At 34.0% G+C, this 19,933-nt stretch overlaps 1 protein-coding gene across 3 annotated transcripts in view; it reads left to right on the plus strand.

Annotated features, from left to right (window-relative positions):
• Positions 1-19,933, plus strand: part of LOC115968145 (MADS-box protein JOINTLESS-like) — a 32,687-nt gene that overhangs the window by 5,225 nt on the left and 7,529 nt on the right. The window contains exons 2-8 of one of the 3 annotated variants that reach the window (XM_031087436.1): positions 6,632-6,710; positions 16,259-16,323; positions 16,416-16,515; positions 16,611-16,652; positions 17,449-17,487; positions 17,577-17,704; positions 18,737-18,792. In XM_031087436.1, coding sequence (XP_030943296.1) covers positions 6,632-6,710; positions 16,259-16,323; positions 16,416-16,515; positions 16,611-16,652; positions 17,449-17,487; positions 17,577-17,704; positions 18,737-18,758 — 475 coding nt within the window. In that variant the 3' untranslated portion in view covers positions 18,759-18,792. Of the gene's footprint in view, positions 1-6,631; positions 6,711-16,258; positions 16,324-16,415; positions 16,516-16,610; positions 16,653-17,448; positions 17,488-17,576; positions 17,705-18,118; positions 18,364-18,736; positions 18,793-19,933 lie in introns of those variants that run through there. The other 2 variants (XM_031087438.1, XM_031087437.1) reach the window with 2 other exon arrangements.

Here is a 19,933-nt window from a genome sequence, read left to right on the forward strand (position 1 = left end):
CCATTTCAAAAGAAACAAGATATCTTCTAGTTACCTTTACCTCTTTACCTTTCTTAAACCATTCTTTTTGTTAAGGCTTTACATGGGGTCAATCTTTAACTTAATCTTGTCCACCATTTCTTGTGAAACGATGTTCTCAAAAACTTTTCCATCAATGTTAATGGAATATACCTTAACATTGGACTTGCATGTGCACTTGGAAAGTATTCGGTGGATCACTTAACAATCACCTTCTTCAATTCAATCTCCCAACTTTGCATAACCCCATTATCATTAAATACAGTTTGAATGACATCATCAACAAACTCTTTGCCATTATCTTCACATACACATCCACCCTTTTCTTTGGACATTAGTTAGATGCTTATTAATAATTACCATAATTCTCAAATTTTATATTTAAAAAAAAATAAAAGAAAGAAAAAAAAAAAAACATATTTTGTTAATGTTTTCTATAATCTATTATATATATAAATCCAAAATTTGACTTTTGGTTGACTTTGTAATATTGTGCCATAAGTTTTTGAGGTCATACAATTTTATATGTTATTATTTTAATATATATTTTTAATTAAATTTGAATTATATTTTGTAATCATATTCTCTTTTGGAAAAAGTTTGGCTACAAATTTAGTTGCAACCTTAGGCTTCAACTTCTTCTAAGAAACTAACATGCATGTGTGCAATGCACATGACAAGTATTGGTTTGGTTAAGTGTGATTAAGTGAGTCATGTGTAAACAATAACACATGTCAATGTCTTGGAGGAAGTTGAAGCATAAGGATGCATCTAAGATTGTAGCCAAACTTGGTCATTCTCTTTAAATGATAGAATATTTAGTTCCTATACAAATATAATCACGAAATATCTAATGCTAAAATATAGTTCTATACACAAACAAAATCGTAATAAATGCTAGTTAATAACTATCATAATTTTCATATTTCATATTTACATTATAAATTGAAAATAAGATAGAGAGAAAATATCGTATATATTTTCATGTGCATTTTAGAGGAGTTTAACTTTTGGTTGACCACATAAAATATTATCACATAAGTTTTTGAGTCCTTACAATTCTAATGTCATTATTGTAATTTATATTTTTAATTGATTTTAAATTCTATTCTACATTAAAATCCTTCATTCGAATCTTGCCACATTATATTTTCTTTAAATGATAGAATAAATAGTTCCATATACAAATGTGATCATAGCAAATTCCTATTAATAATTGTCTAGATTATTAAATTTTGTATTTGGAAAAAAAAAATCATATTTTTTTTAAAAAGATAATAAAGGAAGATTTTCATTTCTTACCTAAAATATATACTGAAATCCAAAGTCACTAAAAGTTGGGTTACTGGTATATAGGCAACCCACAAATTTTCCTTTCACAAAAAAAAAAAAAAAAAAAAAAAAAAGTTACCCACAATTTTAAGAGCCTATATATATATATATATATTTTTTTTTTTTTTTGACATCAACTATATAAGTATATTAAACAAATGGGAAAAGAAATAGTATACAGATATAGACTAGGCTATATTAATAGCATTAGATATGCCTAAACATCGTACTTGAAAGGATGTCCTAATGAAAGTATCTCAATTATTTTTTTAAATTTCATTTTAATTTTTTTCGGCTTTAATTATTATATTGAAGAGACTTTTAGGGTTTAATGATAAAATAAAATTATCATTTTTTGCTTGAAATCAAATTAAATCTTTTGTGCCACATAAGTTTGAAGTCATCTTATATGAAATCATACAGGGGTGCTCCATTATTTTGTAAATTGGCATGATATATCATATATCATATAAGGGTGCTTCATCACGTTCTAATGTGTGTATTACCTGTCATGTGAAGTACAACCTTAGGGAGTAAGAAACTTTAGTTTGTTAGGTTCTCAAAAAAATAAAAAACAAAAAATAATTTGTTAGTATTGTTCACTCAAATTTGGGGAAATAGAATTAACTTTAAACTCCATTTTAGAATTTCCATGCTTAATACCCATAAAGAAGGAAAAAATAACACATTTAAAAAATAGCAAGAAATGTGAGAAGAGATCAATAAATTTTGATTTTAAGGGGGGGGGGGGGGAAGGAAGAGAGAATATAAAAATTTATATGTAATAGAAAATTAGAAGATTTGGTTCACAATCTTAAAGTTCCCCCTTCATTCATTAAATCTTATGAAAAATTTGGATATTTATTTGATTGTTTACTGAAAAAATAGTTTTGGGTATTGATTGTTCATATAGAGAAATTTTATCAATAATGCAATTTTTTTGGTAAACAATGGGCAGGAAGGACTTCGTTTATCCTGTGTTGTTTGGTATTTTCGGATAAGTTGTCTACAAAAATTTTCTTAGGTAGAAGGTTTGATGCAAAGAGATAAAAGAAAAGCCAAAGGCCAATTTTCAATTCAAAATAATACTCTCTTTTAATTTCATTCATGACCTAGGACTTAAACAGGATTTACTTGGAACAACTCTCCATGCATAAGAAATAACTTACATTTCAATACAAACTATACAAAGTAAAGGTTTAACCAAATATTTAAAAAACAGATAACAAGCCCTATTCACTTGACTTTATATAGTTTGTATATATTTTTGCTAAAAAATTGAAGTACTTTGAAAGGACTATCAACTCTAGGCAAAAGTCAAGATATCCGACTAGAAAACATTCTCCTCAAGATGAATCCCCACCAAATCACCTTCCATACAAGCTGCTGGTTTTCTATGTTTGTTGGCTTACTTTTTTGGTACTTTTGAATTTGTTTGAGAAATCAGTCTTGAACATTTTCATGCAACTTCTTTATATATTTTACTCTGTCCTCAATGTCTCCACTAAAATTATGAGTAGCAATTTTATATACTTTACTCTTTCCTCATTATCTCCACTACAGCGATTAGTAGTAAGCAGTAATTTCATGTCAATAGCATTACTAGGATTTTTGTGTTCAAGGGTAATAGGATTTTGACTATACACAACTTTAAATGGATTGTAATTGGTAGTTTGGCTAGCAAACCGATTGTAAGCAATTCAACTTGAGTTAGAAGGATAACTCTCAGAAAATCACTTAAACTTTAATTGGTAGATAGAAGGTAGTTTTTCTGTGTCACCTTTTATATTTTTCATGTTTTTGTGAGCTTGTCTGGAATAACCTTTTCCTCCTTGGTTGGATAGTGTGGTCAAATGTCTCTCTCCTCCTGGGTTAAACCCTTCATAAGCTAACCACGCCAAACCCTCCCTCAAAGATTGCAATTTGAGAATTCAAAAAGAAAGTTCTACGATATGGATGAAGCATTTATTTATAAGGAAAGTACATAGCCAAATTCTTTGAAATGAGGCTGCATAAGCAGTGGACAAGTCAGGATCTCGTAGAAAATATACATTCACGAGCAATGTATGTCTGCTTGAAATCTCAATGGGGGTACTGTAGCTGTGTATGTTTAAAACAAGACCTATGTAGGACATCATAGGGAAAGATATAGAGTACTCTAGTTTAGCCTTTTGAGATACGGTACTTAAAATGAACTGAAATTTCCATTCAGTGATACAAAACCACAAACTGGCAAATTGGAGATCTTACCCCTAGTATCACATCAAAGGTGACACAGAATTCTACCATTCTAACAAGCATTACAGATAGGAAAATGGTAACATCAAGAGAGGACAAAAGTGTTTTCTCGTTTATTTTGAAAATGAAAAAAAGAATTACGTTTACATGTTCCTAAATATAAGAGACTTTACCATCTAAGCAAGGCTAGTTACACAATTCTTAATGAAGGACTACAGACAGACAGGATAACCACTTAAGTTTCAATTGATGATAATTCCATGACAGGAATGATGAACACGATCAAATGTTGGAATAACCTAGCTGTGAAGATCTATGACTGGCAGCACTGGCTTTAGTAAGCCAACAAGTAGAAAGAATAAGATTAGGAAGACATACTCATGCGAAATGATGTCATGACTGACTTGACTTTGAATAAGAATCTCTAATTACTAATTAAACCACAGTGAAAATATGTAGCATAACTTAGTCAATTAACTAGATTTCTTTCAAATTTGATAAGTACTATGTTAGTTTTAGTATTGATTTTATAGTCACATTAATCAGGATCATGATAATAACATGGCCTTTTCCATCATGATTGTGCTCTGTACAGTGCATTAGTGGGACTTATCAACTTGTCTTTGATTGTGGTTGTTAAGAATTGCAATTAACCAGATAAAGCATTTTCAAAAGGAATTTCAATGTAGTTAATGATAAAATTTTCAGCAACATTAATTTGAATAATAAGAATTGTATACCTAGATGCCTAGGATTTTGTAGGTTTTCATGATGAACTTTCCTGGAAAACTAATATGACGAGTTTTGTGAAGTCTAACTTTGAATTTTAGGGTATCTTTTCAATCTTTAAACTTTCCAAAACTGAAACAGTATTTACTGTATGATATTTATCCTGCAAGTAGTAATAATGTAACATTTTAATGGAATAGCTTGAACCAAATCCAAAAGTCTTAAGTCATTTTATTTGATGCCTGGAAAAATTAGAAATTTACCAAATAAGTGAGAAATTAATATGATGTAGAACACAATAGGAAAATAAGAATGAGAGAATAAACAAGACAAATACTAGACTTCACCACCTAGAATTTGCCAGCAAGCCCTAGACATCACCATTCACCACCAAACAAAGAGAAATCTATCATTCTCAAATTATCAAATTATTCTTATTCATATTGTACTACCTTTCACGGCTACAAAAGTACTAGTTTAATAGGGTTTAGGTATTACACCAATATGGAAAATGCCTAATCAAATCTCTTAAAACCCTCCACATTAAAACCAAATTCAAAATTTAAAGTCAAAAACAATATATTATTTTCACGTTCAAAAATAATTTTGGTGCCTCAACGTGCATCTCCTTTGCATAACCAATTTTTGGTGCCTCAATGTTACTATCTCTCATGTGTAAAGCTTTACCCTCAAGTTTGTTGGGTAGTTTTTGAGTGGATGCCATTATTTTGTCTTGTTAGGCATTACTTTTAGTGATTACTTGCTACCCCAATTTTTACAAAATAGGTGAAACTTTTTGAATTTCCTTTCTTACACTAGCTAAAAGTGGACTGAGAAGATTCAAGGAAATTTCTTTATATATGTCCAGAGACATAATTGTTTCCATGGCCAAAAATACAACAAGTGAATAGATGGACCTAATTATTTTAAAGAAAATTTGAAACAACAATCAATGCATCACACTCAAGGTCCAGCATCACCAAGCATGATCGAACCTTTGCAATAGTGTTAAGATTTGAAGCCTCCTTCGTATAGTAACAATTGAGCACATGAGACAAATGGACAAATTTTCAAATGTAGCTACAATCAGCTGAAATATTTCCTTCATTTGCTCATCATCATATGGGGCATCCAATGTTGTTATCCTCGTAATCTCAGTGATGCAAGATGCAATTGAAAAGTTCATTAGTGACCAATGCCTTCATTGAAGGTTAAAGTGCATCGTGCATTGATTTGTTTGACGCAAGATCCACATTTTCTAACAAATTTTTGACTTTATCAATAAGAGTGAGGAGGTTATCAATTGAGGAAAAACAGTTAAGGAGGCTTTTCCCAATTCCCATCCTCCTTAAGCTGCTTCTCAAAGTCTCTATCAAAGGAAGTCATTTTTAGCCACAAAATACAAAGACTGAAACTCTACTCGTTGCTAAAAGCTAAAGAACTTGATATGCACGGGTTGGTTTTTGGGTTTAATGGGCTAATCTCACTTCTTCTTCTTTTGAAAATTGGGCTAATGCGTGTAATTTTTTTTTTTTTTTTTTGGGTGGATTTGAATTGGGTGGAGGGGATCAAACTTTCTTATACCAAGTTGATGTAGAATAAAATAGGAAAATAAAGATAAAAGGTGAATAAAAGGATAAACATGACAAACATTAGGCTTCACCTTCTGAAATCTGCTTGTAAGCCCTAGGCATCACCACCTAAGGGTATTCAGCACCACTACCAAACAAAGAGAAAGTCATAACTCTCAAATCATCAAATTATTCTCATTCGAATTGTATTGCCTTTCATGATTATAAGAGCACTAATTTAATAGGGTTTAGGGATTGCACCAATATAGAAAATTGCCTAGTCAAATCATTTAAAACCCTCAACATTAAAACTAAATTTAAAATTTAAAGTTAAAAAAAAAAATTTACACTCAAAAATAAAATCTTAGATAATTTTAATGCTCCCTTCGTCATAATGTACCCCTTGTGTCAATCAATATAAATAATTTAGGGGTTCATATAGATGTTCACCCTTATAGTTTGACAAAATTAGAAGTTTGCACATAGTTTGTGCCAATCAACATAAATATCACTTGTGCTTCACATTTTAATTGAGAACACAATTGGCTTGCAGACAATGGTAGATATGCGGTATGCTAGCATGAGATAAATAATTAATTCTTTAGTCACCAGCTCAAGTTTTATTTCCTCAGATATGAGTCAGATATACATACTAGTAGTTTATAAGTTCGTATGCACTTTCAATTTACTAAAATGAGAGTCAGATAAAAGAATTGAATGTGTTATCCTTTTGTTGTCTGAAGTATGCAGCAAGTAATTGAAAGGCATAATCTACATCCAGCAAATCTTGGCAGAATGAACCAACTATCTCTTGACTTCCAGGTATGATGTTTTGAAGTTTTTTAGTTAGGTAAATAAGTGAGGTGGAAAGTCATAAGAAACAGATTACATCTACTTTGAGATGATAACTCTTGAATCCATAAGAGGTTCCTTTAATTCACAAGGAGAAATTCAACGTCCACCAAATGGAATGGAGAAAAAACTTTTAGAAATTTTTATTAACGAAATTCTGAATTTCCTTGGAGGCTACTATGCATATAAATGGGAAAAGAAATCATAGAGAGGCTAGTAGACCATAAAACACCCGTTAAGCAAAAAATGAGGCTAGAGATATGAAAAATTGCCAAAAACATCAAAATTATAAAATTTACAAAATCAAATCCTACAAACCTTAGGAAACATTTCAAAACAAATGGGAACTTATTTTGAATTCTAAATTGAAAGTTAAAAAAACTTTCCGTAAATAGCAAAAATTACTAAACGAATGCCTAAATGGAGGAATTTGTCCAAAAAGTGGCATAGGTCATGGCCATAACTTAAAATTACCATACAACAGCAATGAAGTCTTAGTCCCAAAAATTTTTATTGTCAATTATGAATTCTCAATAGTTTAGTCAGCCACATGTATTTTTCCTTAATTCTATTCTCTCCGAATTCATAGTCTTTGTTACTTCCTTAGTTGACAAGTCCTTTTAATTACTTTTACTAATGTTTTTTTGTTTTTTGTTTTTTTTTTTTTCGTCGTCCTCTACCCCTTTTCATTACCTTAACTTGAATCAACTTGTTCTTTCTTATTGGTGTACTAATCGCTCTCTTCTAAACATGACCACCTCTAACTTTATCAATAGGGTCACCCCTAACTTCAAGGAGATTTCCTTATTTCAAATTATATCTTTACGTGTATTTTCATCTATCCATCTAAATATTCTTATTTCCAATGTTTTCATTTTAATGGTGATACACAATTTTATCATTGTCATAAGGAAACATGACAGGATTATTTCTTAATCTGATAGCTAATGAAATTTTCATGGAAATTTTGAGACTTACATTTTATTGAAAATCGTACCACCATAAGAAAAGCTAGGTATCATTTTTTGGAACACCTAGAGGACTTGTTGTGGCCCTAACATTTCGGCAACCTAAAAATTTCTTATTAAAGGCAGGATTGGAATTGCTTACATATTTTAGAACCATTTATAAAATAAAAGGTGCTCACATCTTATAGTCATTGCTATCAACTTGTTTACAGTAAAGCACGTACCATAAATACCAAAAATGATTAAATAATTAAATGATTTCCTGAGTGAAGGAATTTACTTGAAAAGTAGTGTAGATCTTGGTCATAACTTAAACTTACCATAAATAATAAAAATGATATATAACTCTCAAAGTTTTTTCCAATGTTTTCATCTTAAAGTTAATGCAGGTAATTTTATCATTGTCAGAAGGAAACAAGACTCTGGATTATTTCTTGATGCACTTTCTCATGAAATTTTCATGAAAACTTTGAAATTTGCATTTTATTGAAAATCTTACTGTCATAAATAAGCAAAAATTAAATAACAAGTACACACAAAGAACACAAGAATTTATGTGGTTTGACAAACTACCTACCTCCACGGCAACGATGGAGAAATTTCACTATAAAAATAGGGAGATACAATAGAGCACAATAACACTCTCTAGAAACCCAAATCCCAATACACTTTAACTCTCTCTCACCCACAATACAAGAAAACTCTATTCTTCTTCTTATGTGGCTGCTGCTAGGTTTTAGGAATTGTCTCTTGTAATTGCCGCACACTAGCACTTATATATTGCTATGCTTAAGTCAGCAATGTAGGATTCCTTGTATCAATTGTATTCGGTCAACTATTGTGACTGACTTAGACTTGTGGTTTCCTATTGCAAGTTGTATTTGGTTTACTTGTAATTGACTTGGGCTTGTGGCAATTCAAGCCACACACGCAGGCCCACTTCAACATATGTCTACCTTGGCTTGAATTGATCAAGCTACACTAGCAAATTCCTCCATCACTTCCATCTTAGAGCTTAAGGGCTCAAAAGTTGCAAACACCAATCATGTTCAAGCAGCTCTTGAACTTTTTTGTTGAAACTGGCTTTGTTAACATTCTAGGTGCATTCTCTTCCTCTTTTTGTGAGTAATCCTTAGCCACTAACTGTGCCTTGAATTATTCACCTTCAATTTCGGATATTGCTTTTTTCTTGCGGTATACCCACTTGCAACCAGTAGCCTTCTTTCCCTTGGACAATTTCAATGATTCCTAAGTCTTATTCTTCTGTAATGACCCCATCTCTTCTACATCCCTATAAGACGATGGATCTCCACTATTGGTTATGAGAGCAAAGCTAACCATATCTTCAAAGCCATATTTATGTGGTGCTTTGTGAACCCGCTTCTCTCTACATTTAGCAATTGAATATGGCTCTTTTTGTTGTTGTTGTAGATCAATATCATTATCATTACCCTTATCACTGGGTGAACAATTCTTATCAAACTCCACCTCAACAGTTAATTTCTCCAGTGAACTATTATCACGTCTTTGCTTCATTCTGTCTCAACATAAAGGCTTCATCAAATATGACATCTTTGTTGGTCACCATTTTCTTTGAGATTGGATCCCAAAGCCTTTAGCCTTTAACACCTTTTTCAAAACCAAGAAATATGCATTTTCTCGAATTCGAATCCAATTAAGAATGCTCTCCACTCTGCACATGCACATAAGTTGGACAACCAAAGATTTTTAGACTCAAATAATCAACTGGTCTACCTGTCCAAAACTCTTCTAGAATCTTTGAATCAATGGCTGATGATGGAGATCTATAAATAATGAAGCTTGCTTTGTTTACCATCTTTGCTAAGAACACCTTTGGCAACCGTATTCAATCTCATGCATCTGGCTCTTTCTGCTAAGGTTCTGTTCATTCTCTCTACAACTCCATTCCACTCTGGAGTTCCTTTAACTATGAAGTGACGAGTAATACCTTCTAATTCACAAAATCTTATAATTTTTTTTTATCTCTGTACTCTAGTCCATTATCTATTCTAAAGTATTTAATTTTCCTACTAGTCTGATTTTCAACTTGTGCTTTCCACTTTTTAAATATGCGAAACACATCAAACTTATGCCTCATAAAATAAATCCATACCCTTCTAGAGTGGTCATCATAGAAATTGACAAAGTACTGATCATCACTATGAGAAGAAATTGAAACTGGACTCCAAACATCTAAATGAACATAGTGATGGGAATCAAGATCAATTGATTAAGAACTTGAACTAGAATTGCATTAAAATTAAGAATTAAAGCTGGAATTACAGAGAAACTGGATAAACAAGTTTTTGTCCAGGTCTGAAACTAAATTATATTCACATCAAAAACTAATTGTTCTCTTACATAGCTAGCCTATTTATAATTTTTAACTATTAGGAAATAAAGTAGCTAATAGTTACATAAGTCAAAACTGTAATTAAAGAGGATACATGGCAAATATGAGAAGTCAAAATAAGGGGCTGTCGGCTACCCTAAGAGGTCAGAAAGGTTGACTGGCTGTTTGGCTTGTAGAGGGTGGCTGGTTATTAGTCCTAATGGTAGAGGGGGGGTTGGTTGGCTAGTCTAAGGATAGAGGGTGGCTGCATCATACTCCCCTCCATAAAGGAAACTTGCCCTCAAGTTTCAGTTGGAAAATAAGGCTTTAAATGTTTGGTAACTCTCCTCGAAAACTTCAAAACCAGCGACCTTAGCTTGCATTTCAACCAAGAAATTAGTCCTCCTACTCAACCCATCAGCCACTTTGTTGAGAATTCCCGACTGATATTTCAATGAGAAAGTGAATTGCTGCAAAAAGCTTACCCACTAAGCATGCCTCTTGTTCACATTAGATTGACTATTGAGATATTTCAAAGCCTCATGATCAGTGTGTAGAATAAACTCCTTGTAGGCCAAATAGTAACTCCAATGCTTGATGGCTTCAACAATAGCATAGAATTCCTTGTTATAGGTAGAATACCTAAGTTTTGGTTCATTCAACTTCTCACTAAAGAATGCTATGGGCTGCCCTTCTTGGCTAAGGACACTCCCAATTCCCACTCTTGATGCATCACAATTAAGCTCAAATATTTTGTCAAAATTGGGCAAGGCAAGGATAGGAGCTTCAATTAACTTCCTCTTCAAAAGTTGGAAGCTTCAGTCCAAACAAAGGACTTTTGTTTGAGACAATTGGTGAGAGGTGCTGCAATGGTGCTAAAATTGCTAATAAACCTTCTATAAAAGGTAGCAAGACCATGGAAACTACTCACCTCATGCACACTAGAAGGTGTAGGCTAATCAACGATTGCCTTAACCTTGTTTTCATCCATGAACACTCCTTTGGAAGACACAACATACCCAAAGAACACCACTTGATCCATCCCAAAGCTACACTTTTTCATGTTACCATAAAACTCTTCTCTCCTCAAAATGTCAAGCACAAGTTGTAAATGCACCAAGCATTCCTCCAAACAGCGGCTATACACCAAAATATCATCAAAATACACTACAACACAAACCCCCAATAGTGGTTGCAACATTTGTGTCATCACCCTCATGAAAGTGCTAGGTGCATTTGTCAAACCAAATGGCATGACAAGCCATTCAAATAATCCATGATGTGTCTTGAAGGCCGTCTTCCATTCATCTCCTGGGCGAATTCTAATTTGATGATACCCACTCCACAAATTAATCATAGAAAACACCTTTGCACCCACCAAGCAATCTAGCATGTCATCCAATCTAGGAATTGGAAAACATTACGTGATTGTGATCTTGTTGATAGCTCTACTATCCACACACATCCTCCAGGAGCCATCCTTCTTAGGAGTCAAGAGAGCGGGTACCACACAAGGGCTAATACTAGCCCGAATGTAGCCTCTATCAAGAATCTCTTGAACTTGTTTTTGCAACTCTTCCTTTTCTTTTGGAGCCATATGATATGCTGCCTTGTTTGGAAGGGGTGCACCCGGTACCAAATCAATGGCATGTTGAATGTCTCGCATAGGAGGCAAGTCAGGAGGTAACTCATGGGGAAAAACATCACCATATTGCTGTAATAACTCAGTGACAGCACTAGGAACATCAATTCCAGCCATTGTGTTGACTGGAATTAATGCCAAAATATAGCCATTATCTTGACTTTCTTGAATGAAGCTTTTAGAAGGGAGTAAAGAGGTTGTAGAGGATTTAGAAGTCACCTTTTCCTTCATTCGCAGCAAAGTAAATTGCTAATTGTCTTTGTTTAAGGTATAGGTGTTTTTCTTCCCATCATGCATTGTTTGGCGATCATATTGCCAAGGTCTCCCAAGAAGGATATGGCACGCATCCATTGGTACTACATCACACCAAACTTCATCAAAATCTTTCTTCCAGATAGAAAATGGCACCAAGCAACGCTTCGTTACTTTCACCTCATTACCCTTCTTGAACCAGAAAGTTTGTAGGGATGTGGGTGATCTTGAGTGGCAAGTCTCAACTTATCAACCACCTCTTGAGAGACCACATTTTCACAACTTCCCCCATCGATGATCATACTACAAAGTTTACAAACTCTTCCTTCAATGCTGCAAGTTGTATAAAAAATATTGGTTCTCAACCAATCTTCTTCGGAATTGAATTTAGGAGCAAGAAGAGTCTTTCTCATCACAAGTGTCAAGCCCTCTTCTTCTTCAAAATCACCTCCAACCTCGTTTGAAGGTTGATCAAAAATGGGTTCTCCATCTTCATGTTCAAGCTCTTTTACTTCCTCCAACATAAGAGCCTTCTTCCTACAATCCGAAGATCGATGCCCCAACTCTCCACACTAGAAACATTTGAAAGTACCTACCTGTTGTTGTCTACCCCCGCCAACAACGGATGTTTGGGACTGTTTTGGGGCTGTAATAGCAGATTTAGAACCTGCTGGTTGCTGTTCAACCCCAGAAGTTTTTCCTCTCCCATTTGTACTTGAATTACCAACCTTATATTGGCTAGAAATCCCTTGCCCAGACCTGGAACCCCACTGTCCAGGCCTTAAAGCTAGCCTAGTTTGTTGCTTCTCTACCAGTAAAGCCCGGTTGTAGGCTTCCAACACGTTCCACAATGATTGAAAACTAAGGACATCTTGGATGGATGGCTTCAATCCACTCAAGTACCTTGCAACCATTTGTTCCTCACTTTCATTCAAATCTACCCTTACTACAAGTTGGTGAAACACCTCCATATACTCCTCTACACTTTCCTCTTGCTTAAGGTTGTGCAGGTCTTTGTAGAGTGATTGGGTGTAGTTAAAAGGAGGAAATTGCTCACGGAGCTTTTTCTTCATCTTCTCCCATCTCTTGATCTTGACTTTACCACTTCTTTGGCGAGAAATTTGCAATTGTTCCCACCAAGTAGAAGCTCTCCCTTTAAGGCGAATAACGACTAGCTTCACTTTCTTTTCATCCATAACTTCATAATAATCAAGCACCCTCTCTTCAACCTTGAAGTTGTAGTCAAGCCTTGGCTCACTTCTTTACACATAAGGTCTACCCCTTGGGGGAACTCCAAAAGGGTTCTCAAAATGAGAATGACAGTCATCGGACTCATCGGTATTCTCATAAGGAGGCTACATACGCTGCACCACCTCTGTAAGTGCCACAACTTGTCTCCTTAATTCAGCAATTGTGTCTTCTCTCTCTAAATTTTGATTCCGTCCAACATTTCTCCCCACCAGAGGGTTGGCTTCAACTCCTTCCCCAACATCCATTTGATTCCCTCTTATTCCACCTCTCCTTCCTCTCCTTCTTTGAGCCATTAGAAGCTTCACAATCTGTGAAAAAATTGTAAATAGAAGCAACAACACAAGTGATCAAATCTGTGATATCTGCAACGGCCACAAATTAGACTGGCACAAGGAACCTAGATCTAAATTCTAGGATCTCGAATGGAGGGAGAAAAAAAGAAACACAAGGAAATCTAGGGCTCAAATGATCAAAGTGGTAGGGAAAAAGAGGACCAGGTCTGTGCTCTGATTCCAAATGATGGGAATCAAGATCAATTGATTAAGAACTTGAACTAGAATTGCATTAAAATTAAGAATTAAAGCTGGAATTACAGAGAAACTGGAGAAATAAGTTTCTGTCCAAGTCTGAAACTAAATTATATTTACATAAAAAATTGATTGTACTCTTACATAGCTAACGTATTTATAATCTTTAACTATTAGGAAATAAAGTAGCTAATAGTTACATAAGTCCAAATAAGGGGCTGCTGGCTGTCCTAAGAGGTCAGAAAGGTTGGCTAGCTGTTTGGCTTGTAGAGGGTAGCTGGTTGTCAGTCCTAATGATAAAGGGGGTTGGTTGGCTAGCCTAAGGATAGAGGGTGGCTGCATCACATGGTCAAGAACACCCTTACTTGTATGAGAGCCTATCTTGAAACTGACTCTATGCTGCTTCCAATACACACAATACTCACAGAAGTCTAGCTTGCATGTCTTCACCCCCTTTAATAAATTTCTCTTGTGTAGCAGACACACCACATTCACCAATATGGCCAAGTCGCGTATGCCATAATTTTGTGTCGTCAGTGCTGGACTCTATCAAAGTGGTGACTGCAACTCTTCCTACAACTGTGTTCCTTATCAATCTGTAAAGCGTGCTTACTTTCTGTCCCTTCATCACCATCAAAGCAACTTTGGTAATCTTCATGACTCCACCCTTTAATGTGTATGAGTACCCCAAATCATCTAATACTCCTAAAGAAATTAAATTCTTCCTAAGATCTAGAATATATCTGACATTACTAAGAACTCTTACAACTCCATCAAACATCTTGATCTTCACAGTACCAATCCCAATAACCGGACATGTAGTATCATTACCCATTTGGACCATACCACCATTGTAAGGCTTATACATGTCAAACCAATCTTTCTGTGGAGTCATATGATATGAGCATGTTGAATCTAAAACCCAAGATTCCAGTAGAACATTATTACTTGAATGAGACTGAAATTAAATCTGCACCAAGCTCACTTTCATTTGATGTTTCTTCAACAACACTAGCTGATTCTAAGGGCTTCTTTCCATTCCTCTTCTCCTCAAAATGCTCTGTCAACTCTTTACATTGTTTCTTGTAGTGCCCTTTCTTGAGACAATAAAAGCACTCTACATCTTTCTTTGTACGTGATCTAGACTGAGATCTCTTCCCATTGGTTTTTTACTCACTTCTACGCCGATTACTCGACTTTGACCTTACAATAAGTCCATCAACCTGAGAACCATTGTCATCTAGCTTCATCTTTACGTGTGACAACAGAGAACTAGTCACCTTATCAAGTACTACAGTCTCTTTCTAGTACATCAACGTAATCACTAAATGATCAAAATGTGTAGGCAGCGATGCTAATAAGATTAATGCTTTATCTTTATCCTCATAATTCACCCCAAAACTTGACAATTGGGTGTTCAACATGTTAAACGTGTTGAGCTGCTCCAACAAATCTGAACCCTCCTTCATATGCAAACTGTAAAGTTGCTTCTACACGTACAATTTGTTCATCAGATTCTTTCTCATATAAAGACCTTTTAGTTTGACCCAAACTTCTTTTGTGGTCTTTACTTCTAGGATGTTGTGAATAAGCTCATCACCTAGGTTGAGACGAATAGCGCTACCTGCTTTCTCATCAATCTCTACCCATTTTTCATCCTTCATTGTTTTTGGTTTCTTCTCCTTCCCAAGCAAGGTTTTATGAACTCCTTGTTGAATTAGGAGATCCTTCATCCGCCTTTGCCAAAGGGAAAATTTTCTTTTACCATAAAACTTCGCCACATCATACTCCGTGCTTGACATCTTTACTGAATTCAAAAGATTGAATCCTAACATGGCTCCGATACCACTTGTTGTGCAAATAACACCTTAGGACTCAAATCAATAACAGTAAATAAGTAGAAATTAAATAACAAGCACACACAAAGAACATAAGAATTTACGTGGTTCGGCAAATTGCCTACCTTTTCGGCGGCGATGGAGAAATTTCACTATAAAAATAGAGAGATATAATAGTGCACAATAACACTCTCTAGAAACCCAAATCCCAATACACCCTAACTCTCTCTCTCTCACCCACAAGACAACAAAACTCTATTCTTCTTCTTATGCAGCTGCTCCTTGGTTTTAGAAATTGTCTCTTATAATTGCCGCACACTAGCACTTATATATATATATATATATTTTTTTTTTTTGATAAGTAAGAAAGATGTATATTTAAGAAGCTATCTCATGAAAAAACATAACGCAGAACAAAGAGCACTTATATGTTGCTATGCTTAAGTTAGCAATATAGGATTCTTTGTATCAATTGTATTGGTCAACTGCTGTGACCAACTTGGACTTGTGGTTTCCTATTAGAAGTTGTATTTGGTTTACTTGTAACTGACTTGGGCTTGTGGCAATTCAAGCCACACACGCGGGCCCACTTCAACACTTACATATTTTAGAACCATTGTTATATTAAAGTGCTCGGTAACACATCACATTTCAAAAATCTTCATGAACGGTAATTGTTTATATTAGCTTGAGAACGGTATGTCCTACGCCATGTTGAGCAAGGAAATAGAGGAGAAGACAAATGAATTGAGGTATTATAGCTACATCACTATCATCTTGTTACTGTAAAGACATATACATACCACAATAAATTAATATTGAGAAATGTTCACACCTAACACAGGAAAATTAGAGGAGAAGAGCTCTCGGGAATGGATATAGAAGAATTACAGAAACTAGAGAAAGAGCTTGAAGTAGGCCTGAGCCGTGTTATAGTAACAAAGGCTTGTCTCTCTTTTTTATCTCTGTTTGCCGGCATTATAATGGAGTGTTGAAATTTATGTACTTTATCTTAATATAAGAAACTTTTGTCTTGCAGGGTGAAAGATTTCTGGAAGAGATCACTGCCCTTAAGCAAAAGGTCATGTTCCAAACTTTAAATCTTTGCAGGACATTTCATACAATTATTATAATGTTTGCAAGGCATTTCCGGAACAGATCAGTGCCCTTGAGCTAAAGTTCATATGGTTTCAATGTATAACAGTTTCGTACTTTAGTGATGATCCGCTCCATAATGATATCATGGTAAAATCTTGAAATATTAGGTGGAAAGAAGAAACTAAGAGAAGATGAAAGAACACAAGGAATTAAGGTGGTTTTGTCTTAGAGTCCTATGTTAACAGTAGAAAGTTTTAAACAACTACATATTTATTATTGAATTTTGTGTATAATAGTGTACTTATTTAAGGGAATATGTAGTAGACTAACTCTGCGTTAACCCTAGGATTGTAGTAATATAGTTAGTACTGTGTACAATTAGGACTACTATAATGTTATATGCTTAAACCCTAAATCCATCTTTAGCAAATGTCAGCTGTAAAACTTTGTCATAATGTTAATGCAAGTTGGTGCAAGTTCATAAAAATAGTGGTCTTTGTGTGCACTGGCTAGCTCAATGGGTAGAGAAAGGAAAAGTTCATATGGTTAACAAGAAGTAACAACCACCATTGAATATTTAGTTGAAACCATTGTCAACATAAATTCAGAACTGAATGTCATATTGTTTATCCTATCACCTGACCTATACCAATTCATAATGCATCGATTTCATATATAAGAAGTTAGGTAAATATACCATATTAATTAAATTATATTTTGTATTTAAGGCTAAGAATTCTTAGTAATGGCTCTCTGTTCATCTTATTCTTTTAATACAGGGAGCCGAACTGATGGAAGAAAACCAACGACTAGAACAGGTTGTAGGTCTATTTTTTTTTTTTTTTTAATAGAAAAAGTTCTTCCTCCTCTCTTCCTATCTCAGTTATAAAAAATGTCTCTTCCACAGATGGAGAATTTGTTTAGCACTCAAACACATGTAATTGAACAAGGTCAGTCATTTGAGTTAATCACCAACATTTACAACTCATTTGATCCTCAAGACAATGATAGTTCAGACATATCTCTCATGTTGGGGTAAGTTTGTGAAATTCTTAAAATTTTTTAGTTTTCTGGATGAAGTATGAAATAATATTCAGGATTCAATCAAAGGATATTTGCATCAAACCTCAATATTTAAGGGCCATATAGCATATAGTTGTAGTTTCAGTAGAATTTGTCCTTAGGTTTAGTCATTTCTCTGGATTTAGCATTACAATATGTACTATATTCTAATTTACAGTTCTATATGGGCTTATATGGTACTGAAAGATAAATTTGTTGGTGAAATTAATGGTTGCAACCACAGGTTGATGTCACTTTTAAGTCGTCAATGAGCAATTCTTTTGTTTGTATAGCAACTTAACTAGCATCATTGACTGCATGCCTAGAAATGCATGCTGCTACTATAGAGAAACTGTTTGCCTTAGTGCATCATTCTATGTCTTGCAGGCTACCTTTTCCTAAATGAATTTGAAGTATAGTGAAGATCAAGACGCATACATGGATTCTCTTTTCTCAAATACAAAAGAAAAAAGGCCATGGCTAAGTAATTACAAATCCTAGCTCAGAGTTGTAATTAATTTTTTGTAAGACCAATTCGTTTCCACTAGCTGATTCTAGGAGTCTGCATGTGTATGGTAAATTTTGGATGCTTAATCATTTTTATGGATGAATCAAAGGTTAATTTGTTACAATGGAAAATGAAGTAGTGGGTGTTGGAAAAGGTCGAGTGTAGGTTTGAGACTGATGGCAAGTCATACTATTGATAAATTGATTCACAATTCTGCAATAGGTTTTGTCTTTGCGTGATTGCAAGTATCACATATTTGCCGCAACATTTCTTTATCATGAATGGTGGTTTTGAGTACACTTGTTTTAAGCCTTAAGGTCTAAAAATGTTTTCAAGTCAATCTGCTTGCAATAAGACTTCTGTGAGCTTCCTTTGATTTTGCAATCCAAATTCTTGCACCAACTTGAGAAAAGTGACATCATAATTCATAATATTAATTTGCTCTCACTGTTTTCTTTTTTCTTTTGTTTTTTACTTTGAATTTTGAATTTTTCTAGGTTGGATTGTTCTATTTCCTAGTCTTCCTTGGCAACTCAAGATTAGCACTTCACAGGTTTTATCCATATTTAACTAGATCTTGTCTTGGCTCTGTGTGTGTGTGTGTGTGTGTGTGTGTGTGTGTGTGTGTGTGTGTCTCTCTCTCTCTCTCTCTCTCTCTCTATATATATATATATATAAAATAAAGCAAGATTTTAAATTATATGTTTTTTTGTTGTTGTCAAAACTGCATCATATGAATATAATTTGGTATTCACCGATCACCATGATGCAAAATCATCAAAAAACTATTAAAATCTTAGGGGTAGTTAAGACAAATAAATCAAATGACATTCCTTTCTTTTCTTTTCTTTTTAGCCTTTTTTTTTTTTAATTGTTTTGTTTTGGGGGTGCTAGAACTCTTCTAGTAATTGACTCTACTTTTTGGAGAAGTGATATTTATTTTTAGTTTTTTAATGCTAGTAAGTTTACTATTGGAAATCTCACCAAACATATTTATTTTTTGGTATAACAAGAAAACATGAACATATTTAACATCAAATTAGTTTTTTTTTTTTTTTTTTATAATCTTAATATCAAATTAGTTGAGTTTGACCTCTTAAAACTAAAGGTCAACGATTATAGGAACTTAATCAAGACCACACTTGAATAAAATAAAATTTTTCCCAATATCCAATATTGGACTTTTAAGCTAAATTAATCAAAGTAGGTATTAAACTTAAAATATTTTTATAAAATCATCAAGACTCTAAGCTAAATTAATCAAAGTAGGTATTGAACTTAAAAGATTTTTATAGAAATTGTACTCTTGAGTAGAACAAGTGAAAAGAAAAGAGTGCTAGGCCAATTTTTCCTAGGCATTAAGGAGCAACATATGTGGAGCATATCACTTTGTACTATTTTTGTGGTCCATTTTTATATTTAAGTCATGGGCCCGCTTCTGCAAAAAATAAGAAAAGTCACGGCCTCAAAAATCCAGCCCCCTTATCTCCTCTTGTTGAAAAAGTTTAGATGTTGACTTCTCCGTTTGTCTGACTGGAACTAAATCTAATATTTTACTAATTTGATTCCAATATTATATAGTACATCCGTTTCAACATTTTCGTTATTTTTTCACCCTTTCGATTTGGAAAATGTATCATTTTACCATCTTGGCCTGGGTTTTCTCCGTTATTATTTTTATTTTATAAATGGAT

This window comes from Quercus lobata, chromosome 11 (assembly GCF_001633185.2).
Source record: "Quercus lobata isolate SW786 chromosome 11, ValleyOak3.0 Primary Assembly, whole genome shotgun sequence".
Lineage (NCBI taxonomy): Eukaryota > Viridiplantae > Streptophyta > Magnoliopsida > Fagales > Fagaceae > Quercus > Quercus lobata.